The 19,614-nt window shown below is 42.0% G+C and overlaps 1 protein-coding gene across 1 annotated transcript in view; it reads right to left on the bottom strand.

The window, feature by feature from the left end:
• Nucleotides 1-15,935, bottom strand: part of LOC119652260 (dopamine receptor 1) — a 142,968-nt gene extending 127,033 nt beyond the window's left edge. The window contains exon 1 of the mRNA XM_038056241.1: nt 15,297-15,935. Coding sequence (XP_037912169.1) covers nt 15,297-15,377 — 81 coding nt within the window. The 5' untranslated portion in view covers nt 15,378-15,935. The remainder of the gene's footprint in view (nt 1-15,296) is intronic.
• Between the last annotated feature and the right edge of the window lie 3,679 nt (nt 15,936-19,614).

The following is a 19,614-nucleotide window of genomic DNA, read 5'->3' as shown; positions in this document are numbered from 1 at the left end:
GCAGTCTCATCTTGATGTTGGTCCTGAGGTAGTCATAGCGGACTTAGTGCTGTTAACAATTTTGGCCATATCTTCTTTGGTGCCGCCATCGGCATGATAATGATCGGGTAAGTAAATTTAATAAGCGTAGGTGAAGTGTTCGTACAAAAATGACATCGTTCATTGAAAACCTTCAACCCCCCATCCAAGACAGCATGAAGGATGTTATTGACAAAGAGTGAATGGTGACAGGATCCAATTCTGCCGTACTTCGACTCCAATTTTTTTGAGATTTTACCTTAGTGCAGCTAGTGACGTTTCGCGTCTTCATTTGGCGTCTTGATAAACAAATATTATTAAAAACAGTTGACGATCTAAACTACTTACACTCTTCCACAATGATCCGGGCGGTGTTATTGAAGTCAGTGCAGAAGGATCCAAAATTCAATTGAGCCTAGACTCGAATACAACTCTCACATTTGGGCGGGTTCAGGTATAACTGTACTGTCTGCTCTTGATAAAGTTCAAAGAAGAAATGTTAAACTCATCGGTGATGTGAGCATCACATCACAAATTCAGCCCCAAGAAATACCAGGTTTTATCCCTTGTAGAGCCTCTCCCCGCTCAAAACCTTTCCTATTCCAATCCCAGATTTCCTTCCTTCTCGCTTTGGCTATGCTATAGCTTTATAGCATCGAAGGGCGTCCCCTGAGCTTTGGCGTCATCATAAAAAGCAAGTCAGGAAACCGAAAGCTGCACGTTTCAGGTATGAAAGATCTTGTGTATTGACATTCAAAGTTTTGAATTTGCACAGAAACGGCAACTTTGACCTATTATAACTTTATTAGTAACAGTGCGATTTGCACCAAACTTGATAGGATCATGCTCTATACTATAGCTTAGACACCATATTGTGATAGCTTCTAGATTTTATCCAGATTTTTTGATTGGGTAGTTTCTCAGAATTGGCCCGTGAGAGAAATGATCACGTTCAATCGCACTCCTCAACTTTCCAACAAATGTCAAAATAACGACCGGTTCCAGAAATTACTAACCAATATCTTTGATTTGAAACCCCAAATGACTATATTTGGTGAAAAAAAATATACCCCCCTTTCGCATGTATGGGGAGCACCCCTTAAATTCTGCGTACAAGAATGTAACTCACTGTAAGCGTGAAAGTTCATAGTTCCCACCTTTTCACCAAATTAGGTGTCACTCGCTTTAACCGTCTCCGGGAAAAATGCGTGTAACAGGCAGAGCGGCGAAATGTACCGGTGACAGAAGTTGCAGAAAATGTGGGTGAGAAGGTCATATGTTCCGGAACTAAGCCTGAGTGTATGTTTTGTAAGGGCGTCGACTGTCAGCACGCTACAAGCAGTAGCAGCCTTGAATGCAGTAAAGAAATGAGGATGATACAAATCAACCTCAGTCCCTGTGAGGTAGCGCAAAACCTTCTCTCGCAGACCATCTATGAGAAGGGAATCGAAGCTACCATAATCAGCGAGCCTTATCGCAATAATAAGAGCGGAGCCTAGACTGCAGATGTAACCGGCGAAGCGGCAATATGGGCATGTGGAAATCAAGCCAGTCAAGAAGTGCTGGAGTTTCCAGAAGTTGGATTCGTCAGGGCAAAAATAGCTGGCATCTACATGTATGTACAGTTGCTATGCTCAACCAAGCGCGACGATAGCAGAAAAAAGTCGAAATCCCGAGATCATGAAAGTGAAGTTTTTGCACTTTTCGTATGGCAGGGTTGGGCTCAGTAGTCGATCTGACATTTCTGTATACTACATTGGCGAAAGAATGGCATGGTTTGTCAGTAAGCATTGTAGTCATAGCGACCACCGGGCAATTTTGCTCCAGATCGAATATTGACCATTCGTCGATGTGCATTTTCGCAGAGCTAGAAACCGGGGCTGGTTCGTGAAAAAGTTTGAAGAGGATGCATTCATAGAGATGTATCGAGGCGGCGGGTCCTCGCAAAAAGGCCTTGAAACTATTGGCAGAATGAATTGATCGCGGGGTTGCGGGATGCATGTTTTCGAGCTAGAAGGATCTGCCAACGATCTAGAGGAAGATCGGACTTTGACGAGAAATGGCAAGTATATGTGAATCATCGAGGTAGGCTTAAGCAGGCTATACGAACCGGCAAACGAGAATGCTTCAAGGAACTTTGGGCAGAGGCAGATCAAAGCCCTTGGGAAACAGCGTACAGGGTGGTTATGAAGAAGTTCTTCTGCTCAATATCGTGTTGGCGTTCTTCCCCCCGGATAAAGAAGAGCGCAAGTAAGACGAGCAGGCATTGAACGCCTACAATATATCTGCGGTAATTGTGGAGGAACTTGCGCAGAATTGGTGATAACAAAACACCCAGTCTGGATGTTTCTCTAAATATAGCATTTAAACTCGCTGTTAAGACCAGATCCGACTGGTTTATTCGCGTATTTAACACATGCATGATAGAAGGAGTTTCCCCGACTAGTGGAAGAGGCCAAAACTAGTTTCGCTCCCGAAGCCAAATAAGCACCCAGGGCATCCATCATCATATCACCCGATTTTTCTCAGAGAGGAGGAGTCTCCCTGAAAATAAACCTAAGCACGCAGAACATCTTCGGAGAAATGGTGAAGTCGGTGGGAAACTGGTGTACTGTATACAGGAGGAACTTGGAAAAGCGGAGCGCGCAAGGAGGACGCGAAGAACAGAAGGTCTGGTAGGTTATAGCGAACTCCACCCCGGGAAGTAACGCTTTGCGGTGGTTTCGCCGAGAAGGAAGTAGGAGAAAATGGGGGTAGTTATAGTGAGTAAAAATCCCAGACACTGGAGCAACCTGGCGCGGCAATGTCTTTGTAAGATTTCCACCTCCATTCATAAAAAAAACAGACAGGGAGAGAGATGCGCAGACAGACAGACAGCAAATCGATTTTAATAAGGTTTTGTTTTACAAGAAGTACAAGGTTGTGTACCCAAGTGAGTAACATAAACGTTGAATGGTCAAATCACTAAGGTCCAGCATTTTACGCTGTAGCGAATAAATTTCTTGCCTATATTTTAAAATCCGGAAAGAGATTCAAAGTGGCTGTCTAATCACATAAGTAAAATCCACTATGTCAGCAGAAATTAATTTACCACAACTCTAAATTGTATAATAATAAACTGACTATCTGCTAAGATACATCAATCTACACATTCCAACCCAACATTTAGTAAGTAAATTTTATCAACCATAAATGCTCATAAAGAAGTAAACCCGGCAGGAAGCCTTACCTCAAAGTTATTTCATTCAACTTTTTTAGGTTCCACTGCCCCGTCCTTAAAAAATTGATTCCTTTTCGAAAGAATGTAGAAAAGGGACATTTTTAACATACTGAAGAAGGTTGGAATTGGTGCTCAGCGATCTAAATGTATTGGCATTTTTTCTGTTTTCTTTCTTTTTGGAATTTGTGATGTACATTAGGAGGTCGTGTATAAATTGCATAGAATAGTCGGGTGATGTACATAAGATACGTCAAATCAATCATGGATGGATGGTTAAGTGTCTTGTATTTATATTTTATTTCTAATTGGGTTAGGATTTCGACTTGAAGGAATTCCAAAAGAAATATTGTAAACGCATCAGTAGGAGTAGTAACGACAAAAAGAATAACTGTCTCAAAAAGGAATTTCATAAGTGAAGTAGACGCATAGTGACATCCCCTTCAGAGCAAACTAAAAAACAAGTCGCAATATCTTACTTGACAAACGGTGTAGTATCACAACCAAACATAGGATTTGGTACTGTTGGTATTTAATGAATTACAAAATCAATTCCCCAAATTCGACTATGCCCCCAATCATTTCCATCAATCCATTCTCTCTTCCTTAGCACAGAACTACTGTCATTTATATCTGACAATCCCTTCCTCTCTGATATTCTGAAATCACTCAAAAATTGTCCTTTTGTGTCAACAGTTGCAGAAATGATTTCATTTATTCACTTCTCTGAAATATTCGATTTTCTCCTTAATCTTGTGAAACCAATCTTACGACCCAATTTTTCATCCATCTGTAACCTTTTTTCCTGACTAAAAAATATTCGCATAATTGACTTTCGACGAATTGGATCACATTCGAAGGATTATCTGTAAAGACTTCAAAGCGAGAACAGAAAATATTGAATTCAGGCGTGTCCCAGGGTTTTCTTCACCCCAATAAACACATAAGCCGAAATAAATATTCCGAATATAAATTAGGATTTCCAGGGTGGCATCTTATTGTGTGCTACGTATGGTTTCTACGCTCCTGTTCCCAAAAACAATCAGAAAACCTTGGGATATTTCTGCTCCATTGTTTCTGTTGTCCCTTTCATATATTGTTTTACTATTTTACGTCCCATTATAATTCCATCAGAATCAATTCAAAAGATAGAAAGATAGAAGATTTATATCCTGCAGCCCATTTATATTATTCGTGAATAAGCCACAAACCCGGATACACTCGTTCGCATAAGATACATATTTTCTCAAATAGAGCCCGAAGACCTCTCGAAATCCTTCACATGAGCATAAAAAACGTACCACGTGCAACAAATGTCCTTTTTGTATTCTGCCGAATTGAAATTACTGTCCGGTCGATATGCTTTTTTCTGAGAAGCCAAATGGTCGGTCAGCATATTTTTCTCGTTTTTAGCAAAATTGTCACATAGGTTATTTGTCTCTGATATAAAATTGACAGACAGCATCCAAGAAACATTCAGGATTAGGACAGAGAGATCCATTTTGTACGCTTATATAGATCCAGAGATTCAGAGGAGCGTGTTTGTTGCCTGAGACTATTTATTTATATTCTCTTTTTCTCACAGAGATTGGATAAGGATAATTGAACGATTATGGATATTAGGGAATCGGATCAAATAAATTTTCTGCAAATGCGCATATCATTTTATCTTGTTCACAATAAAGCGATATCATTTGTTATTGACTGAATACAACCGACAGAGGAACATTTACAGTTCAATGATGTGACAAAAGGACAAAGTTGTTCATATCATTTTGGTAATACGACATAGAGACAAGTGAATACTCAACAAACCAGTCTAGCGTAAACATATCCCTCTACTTTCCACTTGTCGGTTTGCATTCAATAATGGGGAGAGTATGTAGTTGAGACCAGAACGGAAGTAATTCTCCTTGACTGGTCACTGAATAAATGTACCTTATTTCTTGGTCGAGGATAGTGTGTGAGAAACGCTAACAAAAAGGATGGATTTGAGTTGCAACTAAAAGATTTGTTTTATATTGGGCAAGCAAAATACAACCATCTATTCCCCCAGTATCTGTCGGATAGCGTTGATGATGGTAGCGAAAGGCTGGGAACCGTTCTACTAAGAAGCCCGAAGGTACGGCTTGAACTATTGCCTTAGATAACTGAAGCGACCACGCAAACGGACACTCGACTACGATCTTGAATTGTGAATTGCACGATTTGCAGACCTTGAGCCGGTTGAGAGGTTTCCCCCAGTCGATTTCTTGATACTCATGACTTTACCGAGAAGTACACAATAGTGACTCCCAAAGCAAGACACGTTACACGCTAACCCAACCATGCAAGGCTTATAAGACCACCTGCTCCCTTCGAGTCGCTAAAGATTAAGTAGGCCCAGAGAAAGGGCTTGACTTCATCGCGGAAAAAAATGATCGGCTCTGAGGCAAAGAGTGTACTGGACATGGCCCAAACTTTCGAGAAAGTATGGTACGAAAATTTTATTTTCAAAATGAAAGAGTTCCTTAAAGTATCTTTTCTCTTGTAGTCCGACTTCAGGTGAAGTAGGAAAGCTTGATGTTACGCGCCTTCTGTCACTTAGCTGAAGTTTCCCAAGGCAGAATCTTAGGACCGATATTTGACCGCATTTATACATTTCGGCTTTATAAACTACTCCTAACTCGACAACCTAAACGTTTGCAGTTGATATTTCTGTGGTAAATACCGCCACCTCTAAGTTTCCGAACGCTTCTTCCTTCAGCGGCCCTAACACCTTCATCAGACAACGCTTGACGCGACCTTGGAGTGGACTTCCCTTCTTGTTCGACGAACAGCGAACGTCTTTTTAGTGTCCTTTATAAAATATGGTGAATATATACTCACTGGCGCAATTTCCCCATGTTCGTTTTTCCATTAATATATGTAATAATAAGAATAATAATGTGTCCGGATAGCTGAGTGGTTAGAGCGCAAGGCTGTCGTACGGAAGGTCGCGGTTCAAATCTCGCTGGTGGCAGTGGAATTTGTATCGTGATTTGACGTCGGACACCAGTCGACTCAGCTGTGAATGAGTACCTGAGTCAAATCAGGGTAATAATCTCGGGCGAGCGCAATGCTGACCACATTGCCTCCTAGTGTACCGTTACGGTCTTGAATGAAGTGCTCTAACACACTTCAAGGCCCTGATCCAACATGCATTGTTGCGCCAACGATTATTATTATTATTAATAATAAGAATCGTTGGCGCATCATAGTATGTTGGTCTCAAGCACAGGTAAAGGAGGAGGGTTTGAGGCAACGTACTCTGTACTATCCTCAGTAAAAAAAAAAACACAAAAATAAAATGCTGAGATCAGGAAAAGAGATAAATAGAGTATAGTTGGAGTTATTCCACTATGCTAAATCCTACTTGATCTCTCTTGGCGTCCCGCGACAGGCCGACCAAGAAAATGCATACAATGTTATTACAAACATGATGATCGGATCGAGCCGACCCCACTTGTGAACGGGACAAAGATTGAAGAAAAAGAGGTTGGCGCAACAATCCATATTGGAACAGGGCCTTGAAGTGTGTTAGAGCACATCATTCAAGACCGTAACGGTGCACTATAGGTTTATAGTACCGTGTAGGAGGCAATGTGGTCAGCATTGCGCTCGTCCTAGATCATTACCCTGATTTGAGTTGACTGGTATCCGACGTCAAATCACGATACAAATCCCACATCCCCCATCTCCCACAAGTGAAATTTGAACCGTAATCTTCCCTACGACAGCCTTGCGCTCTAACTACTTTGCTTTGATATATCCAACTCCGCCATTCATATAAGTTCACTTTATATAATGATGTCATGCCTTAGAGTGCAATAAATTTATTTGAAATACTAAACTTGGACCTTTTATCACTTTGTTAATAATAGTTCGATTTCCGTCAAACTTTTCAAAATTGTGTATTGGGTTATTAATTATAATGATACTATCTACTTCTATGATGAACTTAGGAGTTCCAGATTTTTCGTTTGGATAGGTCTTGAGAACGAGACCTGTTACACTTTTCGGTGGTTTAACCTTGCAAATACCGATATTTCGGAAACTACTTGTTCCGTTCATCAGTGCTACAAGTCTTCTCTTAGCTGAGTTTATTAACAATTTATATATTCTTCTAAATCTATACTACTATTCTGATTAATCCTAATTGTATTACTATATTAGTTTTTTGAAACTTATTTCTATATCCCGAAAAAGAGGAGCTTTTTAATTATGTTTTAAAAATTTATTTCTGTACCCTGAGAGAAGAAGAACAATGATGTTTTAAATAACGGGGAATATCAAGTACCTAGACCTGAATGCAACCTAGTGTCTGCTGGCTGTTTGCAATGATCCACCGTCTTCTGACAATTTCACTCACAGAGGAAGACTTTAAGATTGAGAAATATTATATCATGGATATTGCAGCAACAACGGTACAACCACACCAACACGGTGATTCCGAGGCACGCTTGCTCAGATTGTCCGAAGGTGTATATCAGACAGACGGCTGGTAACTATTAGATTTACGGAGCATATGGAGGAGGCAGAAGTGCCTATCAAGTATTCCCGAAAAAGCACAAATCCATGATGGCTGGTGAGTTCCAGTATATGGCACAGCGAACAATGGACATGCGGTCTTTTCTCTAAGTGTAACCTATCTACTGCCACCTCCGCCTCCAGACCAACACGTTTGCAGACTATTAATTTTCCTTTCCTTTAGTCTTTGTCGTGTCTCGTCGTGATCGGTTGTACCAATTTGTTTGATTAAAGGCCTTATCTGGATGCAGTCCCGAGGCTCTCGAACGCTTATCCAGCTTATGAAGCCACCGTTGTTTCGGCCGGCCTTATCGTTGCTTACCATCAACTTCGATGTTCAGACATTTTGGGTGTGATCTTGGCGATTCATGCCACTAGTCCAATCCATTTTAAAGCGTTGATTGCTAGATGAATTATAGATTGTTTTAAGAGATTTTGATGGACAGCGCATTATTGTGGATTCTGGAAAGTTGGTTTCTATCTTAATATTATTTTCAACTTTTTCAAATTGGCCTAAGAACTCCTTAAATTTATCCTGCGAGTTCCAGAGTGCAGTAGCATAGAGGATAGTATCGCGTATGATGCTGGAAAATCCGCCGCGGTAAGTGTAAAAAGTTATAGCAGTTCAATTTTTGTATAAAACAAAACCTTATTAAAGCGGTTTACTGTCTATCTGTCTGCCTGTCTGCACGGTCAACCACTTTTACTATTTTTGGATTAGTTTGTCTATAGTCATTCTCGAAATCATTTATTAACTACGCTTTTCGTATATTATGACAGTGCAATGTGGACCCTAACTCACTAAGAAAAGTTAGATACGCCTTACAGGTCATGAATAATTTATTACCCTAATTTGACCCAGATACTCATTCACAGCTGAGTCGATGGGCATCCGACATCCATTCATGATACAAATACCACTGTCATCAGTGAAATTTTGACAGGGACCTTCTGTACGATAGTCCAGCGCTCTAACCACTAAACTATCCGGAAGAAAGTTCAAAAACATCGCAACACGTATCAATTGTATTTGTTAAAAAGGGGACGTTAGCCAAGTACCTGCCACATACACAGGCTAGAAAAGTGAATCTGTAGAATAATACGATAAGAAAGAATCCGATTAGTTGCTTACCAATGCTTTAAGGATTCATAAGGTCCATTATTTGTGGATGGATCAATGCACACCGCAAGACCCACAACATTATTCCCGAACAGAAAGGCCGCCGAGTTGAGTCAAGGGGTTGCAAAAAGCAATTCATTATTAGCTGTAGGATAGGCAAATAGGTGCCAAAAAATCTCTATAGTTGCTATATCGATTATGCCAAGCCTTTTGACAGTTTCCCGCATACCTGGCTAATCGATGTCCTTCATTCGTACCGCTTTGATCTGAAGATAATAAAGTTTTTGGCGACATTCGTGGAAGGCGGGCATACGACAATATCAGTGCGTTCATCTGAATGTATCAACACCTCAGAGCCCATCCGTATATGATACTGGACGGTATGGCAATCAGTAATGGTTTACGTGACGTACGAGTACTTAGATGACACCAAGTTGTATGCTGGTACTGACGACTACCTTACAAGTCTGTTGCGATTAGTGGAGATGTTTAGCTAGTTCATGCTTTAGGATGACCGGACTTTAGGATGTCGAGCCATGTCCATTTACTACGCGCTTATTTTTACAGTAAAAAACAGGCAAGTCCCTTTCATACGGCTGTTGGTAAGGCACACTGTGGGTTGACTCCACTTACCTTGAAGGATCAATCTTTCAATCCTCTGAGTGGGGCAAAATCAGATCAGGAGCTGATCAATGAATTGAAGTCAAAGGCAATCCACGTAAACACTGTCTTTGGCAGCTATTTATCGATTTGTATTTGTCGAACAGATGGCTGGGTGGGAAGCTCTTTGGTGGATTGGAGGGTTCATGGTGCCACAAGAACTTAAAAAAGTTCATAATGAAAGAGCGGATGGAGAATAACCAGCTCAGAATGTGGTTCTGCGTTAGAGACGCTGGACCATCTCATTTCTGGCTGTATAATTTCATTACCGGGACAATGCACAAACAGGCACAATGCTGCATATGAGGTGATCTATCAAAACCTTGCATACAAGCATGGGCGGATTACGGGAATTTGTCTGCGTGACAGTACTTTGTAATTCTGCTTGCAACATGTATTGCGATCGGCAAGTTCGAACTGATCGCATACATAACAAGCCCGACGTGTTGTTAGTTGATAGTTTCTATCCCCCAAAATAGCAACATTGAACAGAAATAAGTCGAGAAGAAAGTGAATAATGAACCACTGCCCCGGGAAATCAAGAAAATTTGGCGTCTTGAGAAAGTGGTTGTAGTTCTCATAATATTGTTCGCAATAGGTATTATATCTAAATCCCTCACGGTTTCCAATGATATCTTGGGATTCTCACATAGTCTGGTTCAAACCAGGCAGAAGTATACAAGTCTGCATAAGCCCTCGCTGTTGCGCGAAGTTCTCGACAGATTCTTCCACTAACCTACCACCGGCCACAACCACCAGCGCCCCCTTCTCTTTAAGATCGTCCGGCATCTGCCGAAATTGTGACAACTCAGAAAATAAATAAATCTTAGCATATATTGGATTGCCGTTGGAAGTGTTTTTAAGATTAATTCAATCAATAGTAAACTTTCTGCTCTTGTTTCAAATGTTTACAAAAGGAAATAACTATGTTATTTTAAGCAATGACCTTCGGCTTTAAATGACCCCGCCCAAAGCTTCAGTGTTCAGTATTTCAACCAATGATAGGGCTTCGTTCGATCCTAACCACAAGTGCACCATCACTGTTCCAACAGGTTCACTTTTCGCATTTGTAAAATTTTTCTTTGGATTGACTTCGGTCCAGTACATCTAATTCGAATTCGACGTTAATTCGTCGAATTCGGGAGGAGTTTTATCGTTTCAACAAGATCCAAGTGAAAAAGGCAAAAAAGGAAAACGCATTGCCAATAAAGAAGAAGGATTTTGTATTATTCTGTGTTCTGTTTTTATAATCACCTTTTTTTCTTCTCGTCAATATTATCCGTTGCGTTGAGTTGAGGTTGTGTATTCCTTTTGAATTCGTTTACTCTTTTAGATTGATTTAATGCCATTGTTGGTTTTGTTCCGCTGCGGCGCTCCACTCAAGCCTATTTGTAGAAAAAATGTCCCGTGAAAATAAGGTCTCGGGATCCGCCCTAATTGTCGTTTTATTTAAGGTGTAAGCGTTTTTCCGGCGGAAGATGGAGGCGTGGTTCCTCCAGCTGGAAGCGCAGTTCGCTATGCGTCAGCCGGCCTGGACGAGCATTCAGTTGCATTCGTCGCCGACGTGCTGAGCAAGTCCTCCTACGCCCGACTGAAGGATCAACTCATCAGGCGCCGGAGCTGAATCACTCGCTTGGCAACCGTACCCTCAGCCTTCCCCAGCTACTTCCTAGAATGAAAAAGTTTGGGGGGGGCAAGGTTGGATCTGAGCTTTTGAAGTCCTTGTGCCAGAGGGCAGGCAGGACATACTAAGGTGTGCTAACGGCGGTTCCCTAGAGGTGCTGGTCGTGAGTGCGGCAAAATCCACGAGATGCACAGGCGCGCCCTAGTTACGGACCTGTTGCGCCAGCTCGTCAACGTTGCGGAATTTAAGAAGCAAATGGCCACGCTTATGGCCAATGTGACTACAGTGACGACAATGATGAATGCTTTGAGTTCGAGAGAGCGGTCGCGAACACGTTTGCGTCCACCGCGGCGACGTCTACCCGAAACGCTACCACACGTCGCCTTATAGTCCTCGACCCGCTTAATAAGCATAATTATCCAGGAGAAACAGGGGCGGTGGTCTCGATCCTCCATGTTCCCAGACTCAACAAGCTTTTCTCTCATCAGGTGAAATTAGCGGCGTAAACTGCACGTCTATCGCAACTTACGGTTACAAGCAAGTAGACGAATGACTTGACTGATATCGGTGCTTCCATATTAGGCACGGACTTTCTGTGTCACTATGGAATGCTGATTTATATTAAGCATAGGTCCCTGATAAATTCCACAACCTGACTTAGTGCGTTAGGGAAAATTTCAACCTGCTCACCCATTACTCTTTCTATCGTTTTACAAGGCGTTGACGATCCACGTATTAGTGTATTTCTTCAAAAATTCCACAACATCACAATCGAGCGTAGTTTCTGAGAGCCAGTTAAGCATGATATTCAGCACCACGTCAACACTATTGGCTTCCCAATCTAAAGTGCGTCTCTTGCCACCCCAGAAGCTCGCCGATGCGGGAAAAGAGCTTGAACAGCTACATAAGTAGGGTATTTGCAGACCTTCTAATAGCAGTTAGTCGTCTCCAGTTCATCTAATGCCTAAGTGCGAAAGGTGAACTTGCTGAAATTATAGATACCTAAATGCTCAGACGATTCAGGAGGGGTACCCCATTCTTTGCACATTATTTGGCAAATGGTCGCGTTTTTTCGACCTTGGATCCTGCAAAGGCCTAGCATCAAATCTCAGTATCTTCCGATGATATTGGACTCCTCGAGTTCACACAGATGACTTTAGGCCAGTACCATACGGTGTAAACTTTCAAGAGATTCATCCACCCTGTACTATGAAACTACGACTTCTGTTTCTTTAACTTGGATGACATTCTGGTCGCACCTGCTACTGAGTCCGAGTATTTAGCACATCTCGAGTGCACTCTTCAACGCCTCCTTGATAATGACTTAATTCTTAACATTGAAAAATGCAAGCTTTCTGCTGCCAAAGAAGATTCTTGTGTATGGTAGACTTCTATCATCGATTCCTGCCCAAAGTCGCTCTCCCTTCCTGCCTGGTCCTAAGATCAAAGAATCTCAGGAGGTTGTGTTGTTCCAGTGGTCACCGAAGCGTTTGAAACATCTAAACAACAATTGATAGATCTTATACTTTTGGCATTGACTCAACAAGATGCAGCCTTAATCATGTTCGTCGATGAGTATGAAGTACTTCCGTTTTTCTCTTGAGGGTCCAGACAATTCACTGTTTTTACGGACCATAAAGCCCCTAATTTTTCCTTTAAGGGAGGAACCACATTAGAAGGTTAGCAGAATCAATTTTTTTACTCCATAAATAATTAATTTAGCTATCCAAGAATGCACTGCAAAATTTCCAAAGCGAAATTACGTTTCAAAGTTCAGTTACGACCTTTAGGGGATTAACGCCGCGTTACTTTGGTATTTTTGATTCAATTATCGTTCGAACTATGACTAATGATTGCGGGAATTCTAATTGATTCATCCCACTCAAAAAAAATGCCTAAAGAAGTAAGTGAAAATAAACCTTCTAAGTGTTTTCTCGCCAATGCAATCGTTGTGGCCCAGAAGGATGACGCAGTTTCTCAGAGCCTGTAATCGAACTCCAAATACAAGTTTAAGGAAGTTCACCTTTGTCACATATTGCGGTCGCTTTCAGTAAAGAAGTGTTCTGCTCGACGTTCGATCTTGCACACCCCAGCATTGGGACAACGAACCGGTTAACCTCCAGCAAAAATTTTTGGCCGTCCATGAACAAGAACGTGAATCCTACAGCCAGGGAGTGCATCGCATACCAAAGATATAAGGTCACCAGGCATGCTAAGAAGAAATTAGGTGTATAACCTAAGTCGACAAAACGCTTCCACACCATACATCTCGACATTGTTCACACGGCTGCGAGTATTGCTTCACGATGATTGATCGGTTTATGAAGTGGCCGAAGCAACACCTCTCAAGGACATTACAGCCCAGTTCCCCTCGTAATCAGGGAATGCAATTCGAATCCACTCTTTTCTCGGAGATGCAAAAGCTCTTTGGATTTAAATGCCAGCGGACAACCGCATGCCATTCGAAGTCAAATGGTGTGCTAGAACGTTGGCATTGGACGTAGAAGGCAGCCATTATGGCGCGCGACGAGCCGTCCTAGTGGCAGGTCTTGCTTTTCATTATTTTTGGATTCCGTCCAGCCGTCGGCGACGAGTTTACTGCCAGCTCTGCTGAATGGTGTTCGGGGAGAACCGTCGACTCCCTGGCGACCTGGTCTTCGACAAGAGAGACGGCCTTGAGAGACCGGATTGGTGCGTCTACCACGAGAGGCTGTTCCCTGATTAAAGCGATCTCGTCTGCCAGCCGGCGGCCCACATCTTTAGTGAAGAAGAAGTTTGTACCAACGTTTTCATGAGGTTTGATGCTTTACGCAAGCCACTGCGGCCACCATACGAACACTCCTATGAGGTCCTCGAGCGTGGGGAGCACGCGTTCAGTCAGAATGTCGGTGGCAGGCCCAAGAGGAACTGCATGGACAGATTGGAGCCTTTCTTCCAGGAAGCAGATGACACTAGAAGGAAGCAAGAGCGCCGCGTTCATTTTGATCCTTTCCAGTTAGCCGCGGCCGAGAAGCCTACCGCAGTTTCTCTCGCTGAAACCCCTCGGTTTCATCTGGGGGCGGAGTGCTGTTACGGAATCAACGTTCTGAGTTGAAAAATGGCGTTGGAATGTATTTTTTAATAACAGCGGCACATGTAAATTGTTTGATTTAATTTCAAAGCTTTTCTAATTTCTGCAAGCTCTAATTTTCGAACGGTTACTATATTAAGGAGCAATTACTTGGGTGAATTTTAGATGCTCAGAACTTCATTTTTACCTGGGTCGTATTGCTTTCCATTCTTCATCATAAAAGTTGCGGAATTTTTGTGAAAAGAGATAGTTGCTAACATTCGGGGTAAATATCTAACCCTGAGATACTTCAGAGATAACCTGCAGTATAAACCAAAACTATCAAGATATCGGCTACTATTTACTGGGAAGAAATATAGACATTACTATGGGCAACACAAGTACAAGGGGAAAAACAGAGAAACTTATGTCTTTTTGGCTATCACTTTCTCGGGAAAGATATCCAACTAGGAAAATAAATCTTAGAAATTCGACAACTATTGAGTAGATTACTTTTTAGCAAAACTTCCTTTTTCCCAAAGTGTAACTCAGACGTGAAAGATAGAAACAAACAAGTAATAGAAGTTTATCTTGTTACGGTCATTATGAAAGCAACTTAATAAACTTCTGGCGAACTCTCGCTATAAATAATTCTGCTAATTCAGCATTAAGTTTAGAAGAGTTCCTGAAGATCAATATGGTAGGATGAGACATAGAAAAGTTCAAGTCAATTATCCTACATTATTCGCTCGGGAGAAAACAACTTAATTACTGAATCCTTGGAACTTTGAGAAAATCATATCCCGAGAAAATTCCTGCCAATATCTGAAAATGCCTACAGAAGGGAAATGAGAGACCTGAAAACAGGAAATGGAAAAAGCTGATTCCAAGTCAAGTATGTAGTTATCCTTATATATAAGTAGTGCCTCAGTCGACAGGATTGAGATCGTTGGAACGGGCATAGGAATAGGGTGATGGTGGGATAAATCACATATCCATGTTGTACGTATTTTCTCCGATTGGCTGTGACTATAAATATACTCCATTCAGAATCACTTACTGTGCTATCCTCATATCCGGTCGTTAAAAGCTTTATATCAATTTCAATATCCACGTCCATATCCGTACTCATCCCGTCCATCCTGATCTGGTCGCTTGCAGCAAATCTGCCTCGTCCTCTTGTTCAGATGTGTCACACGCAAATATCAAGCACGCTATGCACATTCACTATACATTATCTACTGCTTAAGGGAGAATAAAGTGCTCACTCCCTACTCGACACCAACTTATCCTACTTAACAGGACTAACACGAACAAAGGGAAGCTGACATAATACAAAATATTTTCACTAATCCTAATCCACTGGGTATGAGTTAAGGACTCTTTAACTCTCAGATTTTTGCAGAATAATATTCACATTTCCGGCAAATATCCTTCTTCCCTTTGATCAAATTTCTCGCTACAAATCACAAAGCATGAAGGACTGAGTTGAGTGTCGGTGACATTATGATATGATTCGATCCTTTCAGTCAGGAATAGAAACGCTTTAGGTAATCATAATGCGGACGTTGGTGCTATTCACACGTCGTCCTTTGTTCACTTGCTCACTTTCCGCGAACACTACTGCACAAGGACAAGCACGTAAAGTGGATAACTTGACACATTCTACTTTGTATTATTCAATTTTTTCCGCACTAGATAAAATTTATGTGATAAATAAAGGACACAACTCAACTTCACAACATTGCAGAAATCGCGATAAAAACCTCTTCACGCCAACGTCCAACAGATAGGACGAGCGACTACTGGTAAAGGTACAAGTGAGCACCCACTTGAAGCAGATGAATCCTTTGCAGATGAAATTTTTCTCAAGTTCTATCAGTAATCACTACACCCTTAGTATAATTGCACTCTAACACTTGCTCTGCCCCTGTAACTGGATAGCGAAAAAGGATATTCAGTTAAGAGCTGAGTACACAGAACACTGATCATGGCTTGAGGGCTCTGCAATTTTTCTAACTTCTCGAAACAGCGGGACCCAGTCCGAGGAAAGCGACCATAACGCGGTTTCAAAAAACGTTGACTGAACGTTTTCGGAGCTCATAGTGGACTAAATGTAAAACTCGATGATAACGGTTTTCGTGAAGTAAATCCAAATTCAACGTTTAGCGAAAGATACGAAACTGCTCGAAACAGGATTTGCGTTGCTGAAAAAGTTTCCATAAAGGAGATGTAACTCTGCCTGGAGAAGTTACAACTTGACGCCGGGAGCTTTCCGTTGTAATGTAGTAGGTACCGATTGGGTAGCGGAAGCCAGGGGGCTGTTGTGACGGTGGAAGCAGAATAAGCAACAACATCACTCGCCTAGCTCACCTGTTGTTCCGTTTAGATAAAATCCGAACAACCACTGCAGGAGCTTGGGGAAGGACGAGGGAGTATTAGAAATAGAGGGAAAGCTTTAGGAGGATTTAGCACGACCAGAGTGTCTACTGAAGTTGGGTAATCGGTTGTTCTGGGCAGACCTCCGCCTGAAATTCATCATCCCACTGAACTTACTGGATAATAGTCGTCGGGAGATATCGGAGGATTAACCCGCACTTAAGCTCAGCGTTTGCGACCAACTGGGTGCGATGTTTTGTAGGCGCTACTGTAATTACGCGGCTATCAATATCCACCAGGCACCCTCTTTGAGTGACCTCGCCACACCGACTTGGACTGTATTGTGGCAAACACCTTGTACATTCACACTTTACACCACATGATTGACACTTGTGGGCAATTTTCTCAGGGGGATGACAATCATTGCTTAAATCTCGAAAATTATTTATGTTGATATGCTGAGTTAATCTGACTTTAAATGGGGATGTGTTGATGCTTGATTCAGACGATGTTTCGTATAGAATCGTTTTATGGCTTTCACGAATTAGGGAATTAGGGAAATAAACCAGATTTAAGCTCTTAAAGTTGGCAGTTTTTCACCAAGCATTTGATATTGGAGTAGTTACAACGAGATCAATATGTCTCGCACTTTTGTTGACCTCCATTTTTGGAGTAACATTTTATTAAAGTGGATTGGAAAATATATCATAAGCACTGGAAAGTAACCAGAAAGATTAAGGGAAAGGAACTTTTAATACGCAAAACATTGGTATCATGTTGCCCTTCAACCCCTGTCAAAAATAGAAAGTTCACATCGGAATTGAAATTTACGTCTAATCACTTAAAGATCGCAGTGCCTTGACGCTAAGTTGATGTCTTAGCGGAAGGGGGATCAAAACCTGCATGTAAACCATTCAGAAAAACTTAATACTTCACAGTTTGCCATCGATTTCTATGTTAAGATAAATAAGTTTACGAAAACCAGTTGAAAGAAGGTGTAGAAGTATCAGAATGAGAATAATTTTTCCTCTGGGAATGGGGAGGTGAAATGAATTTACGCATGGACCCCCGTCTCAGCCAGACTACCGGCTAAAACACTTCTTGGTGCACTAGCAGTCTAACCCAGAACCGGAGGTCAAACAGTGGACTGCAGGAAAGACTATCTCAGCCAAGCTTCAGTTGAATCAAGGTCAGCATTGGTCTATTGCGAAGAACCGCTCAAAAGGAGAGATGAGCAGCGGTACGTCTAAAGCCAGGATATCCTGTGTCAGAAAGGAGACAGGCGTCGTGCTAAATAGTATCTTTCTTACCTGAAGGGAACCTGAAACCAGAAGAGGCGACTTAGACGAAGAGGCACTTAAGTCCTACCATGTAAATTCCAAACTGGCACGGGAATTTCTTAACAAACTGAACACGATTGGTTCGTTCAATAAGGTCTAGATGCTTTGGATTCCAGGCTACTTTCGGCTAGAAAACAATGAGGTAGTGGACCAGCTGACTAGGAAAGGAGCAACAATGCCACTATATGGGCCAGAGCCATTCTGAAATGGGATCATGGCTACGACAATCAGAAATGGGTTCATGGCCACGACATTGAAAATTGAAGCGGAACGGCTGAGGAAACTGTACCAGGCGACCCTACTAGGAATCGAATAGTCCAGGGTGCTCACGGGGGGATACGAACGAAACACTTCGAAGACATCATCATCATCAGCAAGGAAGTAAGCAACTCCAGACATTTCGGTTTTACGCCGAGGTCCACCAATTTGATATCCCTGAAAGCTGCCTGGCGTCCTGACCTAAGTTAGCGCTTCATCTCAGGGAGGGTCTACCTTGTCTTCCTTTTCAACGATAAATATTGCCCTTATAAATTTTCCGGGGTGGACCATCCTCATCCATACGAATTAGATGACCCGTCCACCACAACCTGTTGGGCTGGATTTTATCCACAACTAGAGGTTGGGATCATTCATAGATTTCGTCGTTATGTAGGCTAGGGAATCCTCCATCCTCATGTAGGGGGCCAACAATTCTTCGGAGGATTCTTTTCTTGAACGTAGCCAAGAGTTCACAACTTTTCTTGCTAAGAAGAGATGACAGGTAAGATTCCAGTCTTTAGGCAACACAGCGCTGAAATAGTCTCTGTTGATAGTCAACAACGTCGTAACTGTTATCGGTTGTGTTTTTCAAGCCTAGATAGGAGAAATTATCAGCAGTCTCAAAGTTGTAGTCTCCTATCTTTATTGCCTTCGTTTGACCACTGCGATTTAATGTTGTTGGTTCTTTGTTCTTGGGCGCTGACGTTGCCACCATATAGCTTGTCATGCGTTCATTAATGTGCAGCAAGATCTCGCATTAATTACCGCCTGATCTGGATGAAAATAGACTATAGATCGCGGGTTGTTCTTCCCGTAATGTCAATATCGTCAGCGTAGGCCAGTAGCCGATCTCCATCACGAATCACTTTCCAAATGGCCACGTTAAAGGGAACGCATGATAGGGCACCCTCGTCTTAGACTGTTATTGGTTTTGAATGGACTCGAGAGTAATCCAGCAGCTTTCAGCTGGCCTCGCACATTGGCCAGGGTCTGTCTTATCAACTGTCTCGAGATACCGAATTCTCTCATGGCCGTTTACAGTCTTACCCTGGCTATACTGTCATAGGTGGCCTTGCAGTCCATGAAAAGATGATGCAACTGATGACCATATTCCAAAAGTTTTCATTCGCCCACCGCAGAGAGAAAATCTGATCTGTTGTTGATTTGCCTGGAGTAAAGCCTTTTTGGTGTGGGCCAAAGATGTTCTGGTCGTTTAGGGCTATCCAGCCTAATAAGATAGCGCAGAATATCTTATAGATAATACTCAACGGCATGGGTACTTCTATTATTGCTGCACTGCGTGATACCTCCCTTTTTATGTATGGTACAGATAATGCCTCGTTGCCAGCCGCCAAGCATTGATTCGCTGTCAGCACTTTGAGTATCAGTTGATGAACCACT

The sequence above is a fragment of the Hermetia illucens genome, chromosome 3 (genome assembly GCF_905115235.1).
Source record: "Hermetia illucens chromosome 3, iHerIll2.2.curated.20191125, whole genome shotgun sequence".
Lineage (NCBI taxonomy): Eukaryota > Metazoa > Arthropoda > Insecta > Diptera > Stratiomyidae > Hermetia > Hermetia illucens.
Note: the sequence above shows the minus strand (reverse complement) of the source record. Positions and strands in the feature narration are given on the sequence as shown.